The sequence below is a fragment of the Cariama cristata genome, unplaced genomic scaffold (assembly GCF_000690535.1).
Source record: "Cariama cristata isolate BGI_N322 unplaced genomic scaffold, ASM69053v1 scaffold32899, whole genome shotgun sequence".
Classification (NCBI taxonomy): Eukaryota; Metazoa; Chordata; class Aves; order Cariamiformes; family Cariamidae; genus Cariama; species Cariama cristata.
In genome coordinates this window covers 8,214-19,485 of record NW_009635810.1, presented here as the reverse complement: position 1 = coordinate 19,485, position 11,272 = coordinate 8,214, and the positions used below count along the sequence as shown (strand labels likewise).

Below are 11,272 nucleotides of genomic sequence, written 5' to 3'. Positions count from 1 at the left end.
CTTCCGATCCCCATGAAAATAGAAGCTCTCAGCATGAAGCAGCCTTTATGAGGCAATGCTGAAGGACAAGGCACAGCTTTCTCTGTTGCAGAAGGCATGTCCTATTTGCTTCTCCAAAATGAACATTGATGGAGATAGGAGAAATACAGCTATGTTCTAGCACTGGGTATCAGACCGGTACAACGGAGCAAGTTTTAAGTGTCTCTAAACTGTATCTTTCTACACTCTGTGAGGCTTTCTTGGTTCTGGTAGCTTGCCAGATCCTACCTCGTTTTGGTTCACTTGGCACTGCTTCAGAACTAAAAAGCAATCTGACAGAGCATAGTGAATTCCCACCTATATTTCTGCATGGAATCAGTTCCCCTCTAATGGACCCATCACTGAGCCAATGCTAACAAACTTAGCTGATCTTAGTTACAATCAAGGTGCTGCACAGGCTTGCAGCTACTTGAATTCCTATTTCTAGGACAGCGTCACCGGGAAACCTACATTTGTTCTTTAGAGAGTTTTATAGTTCTGAAAAAGCATCATAGAACACATATGAAAACACTGGATTTGGCAGTGTCCTAAGTTTGTATTTAGAAAAAGACTTGTAGTACATTTCTGGATATAAACCTTGAGTCAGTCTAAGGACATCAATTACAGGGAGAAAAATAGAATTTTGCCTAAAAAAATAGAAAAGGGCTGGAAGCAGCACATATTTTAGAAGGTCATAGATGTTTACCTGGAGCCCCCAGTAGACTCGTATGAACTTGTCAAGAAAAAAAGATGATTGCAATTGCATCTTGTCGTTAAGCTTTTATTGTTTGCTGATATGACATCTCAACTCCTGAACTTTAATGGATGTTTGATCAGCACCAGTGCATGTGTTTAAAGAAAAATCTGTTGGTAGTGGAAGTTTAAGTTCCCCATTATCTGGATCTATCAAATTAAAAATTCAGTATTGCATTGCCAGTAAGCAGCTGTATAAGCCAACATTCATGTCTGACTTACACTAATGACTGTTAATTACAGAATCAGTGGACTTAGAGCAGCTAAGAAGTAGGTTCACAAGTTTGTATGGTTAATGAAATCTTGGTCTCCGTAATATCCCTTGTGTATAACAGTCTTCAAAGAACAGAAACTGTGCTGATGTATGACTGCTTGAGGAGCAGAGAGGTAAAGTTCTGCTGACGCTGCTTTCTGAATTTTTCTTGCCTATTCCTCTATCCATAGACAAAGTAAGGAACGGATAACTGTTGAAACAGAGTAATACTAACTCTGTGAAATACGACAAGTTATTAAAATGTAGGTCTTTTATTTTGGTCTTTCAAATGCTGTGTTCACAGAGGAAGCACATTTCCCTTATCTGTTTAAATATAGAGTGACTTCTACATAAATGTGTGGTTATGTATGTAATGCCCACATTTCTGCAAAATCTGCCTATAAAGTTGGTGTTTGTCACTTGCAGCGTAAGGTGATGGATGCTTCTTTTTTCTTTTTCATTACAGATGTTTGCCAATACAGAAAGGTATATCCTTTCAATGGAGGTTCTCCACTGATCCAGCCATCAGCTTATGACTTCCACTTCAGCTGGAATCAAGTTCCTTATGCTGTTGGTATGAAAATATCTCTTTTTACTACATGGTTGTTTTTTTCATTACCGTTTAGGCTTGCACTTGACTCTTGGTGGAATTACAGTATGTGTGCTAGGAATAAGCATGTTATATTCATGATGCCACTTCAGCTAAGTTTCTGCATATAATAATTTTAAAAAGTGGAACCTTGGTGCCAAGTTCTTCCTTTGCTGAACTGTTTTTCCTTTTTCTTTTTTCTGTTTTTCATTTTCCATTTAGTCTATGTTTTGCCAGGCATGGACAGTGAAGTTTTCTTCAGGCTTTCTCCCTTTCTATTTTCATAGGAAAGTGAGATGTCAGAAGAGGTCAGATACTCAAGAATAGTTTTCATGGAGCATCCAAGAAACATTTATATTAGCCACTTTTCCTTGCCAAATAATTTTTGTTTCATTGCAGTCTGTGCTTTCCCTTATATCCTTGCCTTCACTACTGATTCCATTGAGATCCGATTAGTGGTGAATGGGAACTTGGTCCACACAGCAGTTGTGCCTGAGCTTCAACTCGTAGCATCAAGGGTAAGACGCAGGAAAATTATGTTTGACACTTTCTGTGATATGCTGGGATCTAATTCACATAAAAAGTTGCTGCAGCCAAAAACCAAACAAACCAAAACTGAAACATGTGGTACCTGATCTGTAATAACTGTTCATCTGTGTGCTGTTAATTTATATCAAATACGAAGAGAATCAGAATTGATCTCACTGTCCTTTATTGCTCACAGAAATGCAGATCTGAGATATTTGACTGTTTATGGGGCAAATGCTATCTTCAATATCACAGATGTTCCCTCTGCTTACACTGGGATAACCTTTCCCTGACCAACCATAGTTGACTTAGCAGCAATACAGTAATAGTGGCAATAGAACGTAGTGGACAAACATTTGAGCTCTTACTCAGAAGATGGTTAAGAAAGTCTTGCTGTACTAATGATGACTATTTGTCATTTCAGTCAGATATTTATTTTAAAGCTACTGCTGCAGTAAGTGGATCATCTGACAGCAACTCTAAGGAAATGAGTTCAAGGAGTTCTGCTCAAACACTGACAGCTTATGAAATGCCAGAATGTCCTCTTTCTTCTCTAGAAGGTAACATGTTTTCCAGGCAGCTTGAATAACGAGCTCTGATCAGCTGATCTTTAGTAAGATGAAATTGATCAGGTAAAAGATTTTGGGTTCCTAGCTGAGAGTCTGGAAGATAGAGATTTTCTATTTATCCACATTTATGAAGCATCTGGCTGAGCTTTTGCCCCATAGTATCTCTTCTGAATGCATGATAGCACTGTTTTGAAGAAATCATTTCTGCAGGAGGAGAGGAATTTAGCATGAGTAGCTTCACGAATCTTTGGCGATATGGCCAAGACTAATAATGCAAAAAGAGATGTAAAATTATGGGAAAAGTTGAGATTTCACATACACCATTCGTTTCATTTAAGAACATCTAAACTACCTCTGGATGATTAAAGCTGTTTTGCAAACCGAATGTAAGAAGACGTTCTAGCCTCGAAAGAGTTTGCACAGTCAATTTAGTGTAACATGATCTGTGAACAATCAGTGTGTAGGAGAACAAGGAGAAACAAGGAACACGGAGAAACAAGGGAAACATCAACTAGATAATGCAAGATGTATGTATATCTTCCTCACTTAGATCTGCTGCTGCACTGTTGGCAGAAGGGGAAAAGAGAAAGGAATCACAATTTCATTTTTTAAAAGGCAGTGCTATTTGATGGTAGGTTTCCACCCTGCCCTCTCCCCAGGAATTAGGAAAACACATGGTATTTTATGTCACCTAAGAAGAGGAGCCATAATTTAAACCATATGGGATCCAGGCTTCAATATGCTTGCAACATATGAAAATACATGGGGAATATTGCACAGATTGCAAAGTCATGGTGTAATAGTCAAAATATCAGCCTCAGGACATGTAAATTTACTTCTTTGTTCCACCGTTGATTCATCACATCGCCAAGAGTCAATCTTCTTTTTCTCTCTAAGTCAAATTGCAAGTCTGCACAACATGGTTGTATTTCTTCCTCCTCCTAGCCTATTTATATTGAAAGATCTCTGGAGCAAGAAAGATCTTTGTTATTTGGGTTAAAAAGCACCCAGCACAAAGAGTATAACTTTTCCGTGTAACTTTTAGTTTGGAAGTATTAAGAACTGATTCTGTTGTGAAAGTGTAACATTCTTTTTTCTTTCTGTGTTTCAGGTGAAGTTCCATGCAAAAACCTGTACAAAATTCCTCTCAGTAATCTGGTTGGGCGAAGCATTGAACGACCTCTGAAGTCACCTTTGGCTCCCAAGGTCATCACTTCTACAACATCCAGTGGCATTGCTTCTCTTCCAGTTACTCACTCACTATCCTTATCTCGCATGGAAATTAAAGAAATTGCAAGCAGAACACGTAGAGAATTGCTGGGTAAACTCTCCTTGTTCTTCAGTGTACATTCTAATTGCCAAGTATATAATTTCTAATCTTTGGATCATCACAGTCAGATTTGTTACATGCAACCAGTATTCATAAATAAGTAGTATAAACAAACAGATGAAAATGAGAAAACATTATTTGCAAATAGTCTAGCCAGCATCTGATCATATATAAAGCGAGCATATTCTAAGCCAGGTAGAAACTATTTAGTTAATAATGGAAACCACCAACAGATACCTTAAAATTTTCATGGATGCTTTATTTTCTGTTGAGAGTTAAGTATTTTATTCCTTTATTGAGGCCTCTTGGATGAGCCTACACCCAAGACAGAAAGTGCACAGAAGCAAAAAACAGTTCCTCGAAGACAGTCAGACCCCAAGCATGGAGCAGTAAGATCAACTAGTAGTGACAGGTAAATATACTAGCTTTAGGAAAGAACCGAAGTTAGACTGTAAATGTTTTCAGAAGTGGTTGTTCATGCTTATCTCAGTTGGCATGGGGCTCACCAAGGCCTTTGTATACCAATGTGAATGTCATGCTAATGTGTTTGTTAGAGTATCTGAATACTGTAAGTACTGACACAATTATACTCTTTTTTTCTAAAGACATGTTAATGAGCAAAGCAAGACTAAATGGAATTTTGTGGGGACCTGCTGCAGTTGAACCTGTCATTAGGATTTGTACTGCTAGATTTGCACTGTACAGGCTTGCTTGCTGTTTTCATGTGCTCTTCTGTTGCTACTTCCAGAATAAATTTTGTGAAGACACACCATAGCATTTGTCTGTTTGGCTCTGCTTACCTGACCTCACTGCCATTCTTCTGTTTTCATAACCTATGTTTGTGTAGAGCAGTGGCAGAATTCAGCCAAGATACAGTGGATTAAGATGAACAAAACAAAAAATCTGCTGCAATCTAAAACCGTATTTGATTTATTTCACTATTTGGAAATTATTTGGGCAGGGGGCTTTGTAAACATTGCCTTTTGATGACTTTCAGTAGAGAAAAAACAAGAGAAACTCAGTTTTAATGGTCTATCTCTGTCTTTAGGATAACTTGACTGAATCTAGAAATAGCCATTGATCCTACTTGCCCTGATCTTTGTATCTTTTTAGTAACTTTTGTCTTCTTGTTTGCAGGATAATCTCGAGCTCTTTTGAAAGCTATTCTGAAGGACGTCACTTTTCCACTAGTTCAGATCCAGATACTTTAGCAAACAGGGAGGAGAGCTCACCATCTAGCTATCCATTTCAGCTGATTTCTTTATATGATGAAGACATCATTGACTTGAAGTGAAGACAGTCTTAAAACCTTTCTTCCTTACTTCACATTTTCTTACAACTCTGTGAGCTCTATGGGAATGTCACAAACACTGCTTCTGGTGGTAAAATGTGGCTGGAAGTATTGGTGATTAATCTTTATAGAACTCATGTTGTTCTGGCTAGCTCAGCCTGATTTGGTGATGCTTGTATCTTTGACATAGGTATGTTTTCTTTTCTCAGTTAATGAACCATTACTTTTTGTGGCATTCTAACAGTAGGTAATCAATGAGAGATTTAGGCTGAAACTGAAGTAAAGAAGAAGTATTACTTGTTCTGAGCTTCTTATAATTTGAAGTACCTGAATGACATTCAGCTAAGTTAATTGCTGTTGTTACAATCGTGAATTGTTTTACAACAGTGTATGTTGTGTGGGAAGAGGAATTTTATAACATAAATCACTCCTTTTAGTTTTTCAGTCTTGAAAAAAACCAAACAAAACAACAAATGCTTGCAGGCAAGGTCTTCCCAAACAGTGCAGTCTGTCCTTGAAATGATGCAGCTGTGGTATGTTCACTGAAGAATCAAGGATGTGCTATAGAGACGAGATAAGATATGAAGATGCTGCTCTCTTTGCTCCGGCCTGTCCATGCACATTTTCTAGAGAAACTTAAAAACTATTTTGGCATTAAGAATCCTTGAGCAGAGAGACTTTTTATAGAAAACAGAAACTGTCAAAATATTCCTTAGGAATTGGAAGTGAAAAAAACCAACCAAACAAACAAACTGTTCTCCAACTACTGGAAAATTGTTAACTGTAGTGCACCTACAGATTTTCTCACTGTAGACAGGAGAGCCAACCCTTGATTTTCTTTTTAACTACGCAAAGATTCCTATGCAGGCATCAGCATTAGCTGTTGTCTGCTCTTGCACCAACAGTTTAAGTCATTATTCCAGGTAACCGTATTTTTCTAACTGGATCCAGACTGAAATTTCACTGCTAAGAAACTAGTTTTCTATGATGAAACAGTCATCTTAGATCTGTTGTTATGTTAAAGGACAGAGTTGCATATTTAAAGCTTGATTACTTTTTAACCCTTTCCTCTATGCCAAAAATAAATTTTAAACAGTATTTTGAAAGCGTTTTGTTTTGTTTGGGTTTTTTGTTTCAGGTTTTTCATGAAAGTGTGATGCTTCCAGGCTTTTTATATATGAAGATTTTAGCTTTATTAGCAAGTATTTCTTGTTCTATATGTAGAAATACTTCTGTATCCTTGATTTTATACCGTTTATGTGTTACGATTTCACTTTCTGTCCAAGCATGACCATCTGGAGATGTGTGCCTTTTGCTTCAGTCTGTCTGAATGTAAAACTGTTTTTGCAAAGTATTTTTTCGCCCAGTTTATTGTATATAATGGCTTAATTGCTCCAGCTAAGAAAATATACAATGCCTTATCTGAAAGGATCATTTCTTACTCTCAACTGGAGTGGCTGATCAAGGAAAGAGCAATATTTTCAACAGTAATTAATCTAGGAGCAGAAGCAGTATTAACCAGTGGCTACTATTATTTTAGTATTTTTGCAGCCATAGATGTGTGGGGTGAACCTTAATAAGCATCTAAAAGGAAGTGCCAGCTCAGAGTCTTTGCAAGAGCTTGTAATTCTTTTTGAGAATGTTATTTCCAGAGATTGTGTTAATTTTGTGCCCTGTCCTATTTATCTGGGCAACTAAGGTTTAAAAAAAAAAAAAAAAAAAATCAATCTGAAAGTATCACATGGTGCTTATTCTCCTAGAAGTTGTAAACACTTCTGTGGACTTACTGAATCCGCTTAGGGAGCACTGCTTGCACTTCGATATTTTTAGAAAGCAAAAGGACCACCTTTTTCCATAAACTGATTTCTTGACATAGTATTTAATTTCTGTTATGTGGGTGTTTTTGAAGACTCTGCTCTTTTGAAGTGTGTTGCAAAACTGGGGCTTTAGTTAAAATACAATTTTAACTGGAAACTTTGCTTTGCACTGTTAGGATATCAGATTTTAAATATATTGCAAATGTTCACCTGTGCTATTCTAGTATGATTTAACATGACTAAACCATAGTTTGATAGTAGTTGGAGCAATATATGGAGATTTTAAAACTTGTTTTGAAGAACTTGAACAAACACATATTTAGGTACCCTGAAAGACAAGCTTTAGAGATAGAACACTAAGGAGATCAAGAAGAATTAGGAAAGCTTGACAGAAAGCTTGACCGCTGGCTATGCTGGTAGTCAGGATGCATATAGATGTGGCATTTGCGTCGTGAGACATGGTTATAGAAGGAGGGGCCATAAAGCAAGAGATACTTTCTTTAACCAGAACCACCGCAATGGCTGTGAAGTATTGCCATAAAGCAAGAGTGTGTGTGTGAGAAGCTTTTAAGGTCTGCCTGTAATCACAGCATTGAAGCCCAGCAACCACCTCCCCCCTGAATTCTATGCTATAGCTTGACTTAATGGGTCAGGTGCAGGCTGTTATGCAGGTCACAATGGAAACTACCTGACCTAACAGACTATTACTGTTATAGGACAGGAAGGATCTGAACCTTGGAAAAAAATTACCTGTCTTCATTCCTAATGTATGCAGTAAGTGCCTTAACAAGGCTGCCACTTCTTGAGGTTTTTTGCTTCTGTAATTAATCAGCATGCCTTGCAGGGATGTAGGGATAATATTAGACCCAGCAAAAGAAGTTGGGAGGGATCAGGCAACACTGGTTTGCTTTATATGACACCTAGAGATGGTAGCTGAGGCTTTTTGAGGTCATGTATATGTAGTTTGCTACTTACTGTACAAGAGCAGCCCAGAGTACAGGTAGAAGGCAGAGAACATGGTAATAATTTTCCAATTTTGTTTGACACAAGCCATAAGAACCAAATTATGTGGGAGCCTTTCACATTTACTGTATCAAAAGACAGAATACCACACAATAACTGTGAAACTGCTGGCACAACTGGACAAATACCCACTTGTAGAAGGATGTGGTTTCTGTGGGCTCCTAACAGTGTCATCAGACTGCCATGAGTTATATGCCTCTTAGTGTGATGAGTTGGCATCCTCTGAACTAGCTTCTAGCCATTGTTTCTCTGAAAATATTGTCTTAAATCCATACCATTCAGACTGCTAAAATAAAAACAAAAGCCAACTGGTAATATTGATACAGAAGCTCTTGCGCATCATTTATATAGGGCATGGTTTTTGTACATCTATGCAACCTCTCCTACTTCAGACCAGTGTCAGATGACAAGGCTTGTTGAAAGGCTACTGGGATGGACAGCTATATTGTTCTCTCTGGCCTTAAAGCCATGTTGTTTTCTTCCTGCTTTTCCAGCATGTGCATGCATCTACTCATTAAAATTTAGAAAGTAGTCTTCGTCACAAATTGTAGCCATATCCATCCTAAGCATAATCCTTCCTACCTTCACATCTTATGTTAAAGCTGCCTTTGGCCTGCATGCTTGGTGTTGGCTGACCATCCCATGGATGAGAGAAAAGATAATCTTTGCATCTACAGCTATGTAAGATGGGTGTTACTCTAACAGAGAGGAATACTGAAAAATATTGCTACATATGGATGGAAGAAATTATTTCTTTGAAGGAGGAATTGTTACTAAGTTGAACATTTGCTATCAAGCTAAGTTGTTCAGTGCCATGTTGTTGCATTTTGGATCTCATTTTCAGCTACTCATCACCTTTGTCCTGCACTTGCATTACAGCATGCATATAAACTATCACCACAGCTTTGAAGCGTGACTAGGACTCAAGAGGCCCAAGACACATGAGCCAAGTTAATTTTTTCACACGCATAATATGCAAGTGTTAAGGCTGGCGCTTTGATGAGCCCTTCCCAAGGTCTGTAGAGCTTGTGCTTTGGGAACTGTTGCAGACTAACCATCATTTTTGTCCAGCTCTTTCTTCTAGTGGCAGTGCAGTACACATAAATTTTATAAATGTTTGAAAGTAAGAAAACATTTCCTTCTAAGGAGAAATGAAGTCCCACATGCAATTTGAAAGGGCTAAGTGCTATTCATGGTAGTAAGAGATCTGGACTATAGGTTGAATGGATGTATGGCTACCTTCTATTTCCTGGTTTGCAAGGAACAAGTAGGGCCTGTACTGATTACAGTCCTTTCCAGGTTTGGGGCTGGAGTGTTTGTTTGATAATTTAGTTTCTTGGGGTTTGTGGGGGCTAGGTTTTGGGGTAGTTTGGTTTTTTTGTTGTTTTTGTTTTTGCAACATACAGGATGCAAGTGGCACCCGGAATGAATAGCAGGTTTGCTGTCTGCCTGCATGTGAGTATTTCTATATATATGCAAGCATTTGTAATTGATTGGTAGATTCAGATTTTTTTAAAAAAATATTTTTTTTTCAAGTATAGGCTAGTCAACTGAACAAATATTTAAACAGCTTTTAATTGGGCAAGGGACAGGTAGCACCCATATGAAGTGTAGCGCTATTACATAACCAGTTACATATGGTCAAGGTTGTTGCTCCTGACACTTATTTTCTGCTGTTCTGCAGCTGTTTGACCAAGGCATAGATTCAAGCTTATGCATGTTTTCCTAAAGGTGTGGATCTGTAACTTGTGCTTGCAGATGGAGCAGCTTTCCCAGAGCTGTTGGCTTAGTTTGCATTTGAGATACGCAATCCTTTGGGTTTGGATTTGGTTTTTAATATATACACAATGTATGTATAATACATACATATGTGTATATATTTGTAATTTCTACCACAAGTTTTAAGGGAATTAAAGTCCTAAGCATATATAGGAATCTAAAGTAATGTGATCTTACAAAGCAGGGCAGGGGGTGTGCGAGGGGAAATCCCATCTGCAAGTGATAAGGTATTTCAGAATTTTTTTTGCCTTCTGTGTATGAAAATGAGTAATGTACTATTGTCATTATTAACAATTTGATGTCATTGTTCATATGCACAGTGCTTGGTAATACTGTTAAAGCAGTATTTTCTCAGATAGCCTTAGTCTGATTTTGTGGAGGAATAAATTATACCCTGAGAACCTAATATTAACAATATGGGAAAGCTCCTATGACAGTATGCAGCAAACATCTGTACTTGCATGCAGGTTAGAAAGTATTTTTACTCTTACTAGTTGAGCACAGCAACTTCACCAGCCTCACACTGCCTAGCTGCTTCACTTTGTTGCTGACCTGCAAGTGACTGACTCCTCTTTGCTAATGGAAATCATATTAGCACATGATTTGAAGAGAAAATTTAAGATACTATTTTCTGCATATTTATTTATAGCTCTAGTTGGTATTTATCTGTTTGAATGGAAAATGTCTCTAACAGTTTAGGCAAAAGTGTTACCAACTTGGAATGTCAGTTTTAACTATGTCTTTGTTAGCGGACTGCTTTGTAATTTACTAATTGCATATTGTTAACACTGTTGCTACATTTGTGATCAAAAACTCTACCACTTGTCTTAAATCCTGATGTATTAACATTGTTTTTAATGTCAAGTGATAGTGCGTATGGTTTGTGGTTTAGATGCGACATCCAAATAGAAACAGTCTTATCACAGCTGGAACTGGTTTAAGTGCCATTTATCCCCTGTGTGAAGGAGTAACAGATGATTTATTCCTTCATATGTAATAAACAGTAAATTTGACCTCATTTCTTTCTTTCTCACACGCAGAACTAATGGCTTTTCCAAATTTGGTTCATCAGACAAATTAAAAAGACAGGCGGTAGTACGCTCTGGATTACTGTTTCCATTTGAGTACTGTAGAAGTTTTGTTTCAGAGCTGTCATTCATTTAAGTGCTATACCTGTGAGATTGGTGTTTGTGTTTTAAGCATAACTATAATCCAGGCATCTTTTAGACTTTCAGAGACCTGCTCCAGTTGGAGATCTTTACCCTTTAAATTAACACTACAAAAGATAGTTTTTCTCCTTTTCTGGCTAAAAGTATATTCCT

At 37.6% G+C, this 11,272-nt stretch overlaps 1 protein-coding gene across 1 annotated transcript in view; it reads left to right on the top strand.

The window, feature by feature from the left end:
• The window catches only part of GARNL3 (GTPase activating Rap/RanGAP domain-like 3), a 40,187-nt gene extending 34,497 nt beyond the window's left edge, over positions 1 to 5,690 (top strand). Inside the window, exons 23-28 of the mRNA XM_009707682.1 lie at positions 1,491 to 1,598; positions 2,013 to 2,131; positions 2,566 to 2,701; positions 3,822 to 4,031; positions 4,341 to 4,452; positions 5,178 to 5,690. Coding sequence (XP_009705984.1) covers positions 1,491 to 1,598; positions 2,013 to 2,131; positions 2,566 to 2,701; positions 3,822 to 4,031; positions 4,341 to 4,452; positions 5,178 to 5,334 — 842 coding nt within the window. The 3' untranslated portion in view covers positions 5,335 to 5,690. The remainder of the gene's footprint in view (positions 1 to 1,490; positions 1,599 to 2,012; positions 2,132 to 2,565; positions 2,702 to 3,821; positions 4,032 to 4,340; positions 4,453 to 5,177) is intronic.
• The last annotated feature ends 5,582 nt before the right edge of the window (positions 5,691 to 11,272 follow it).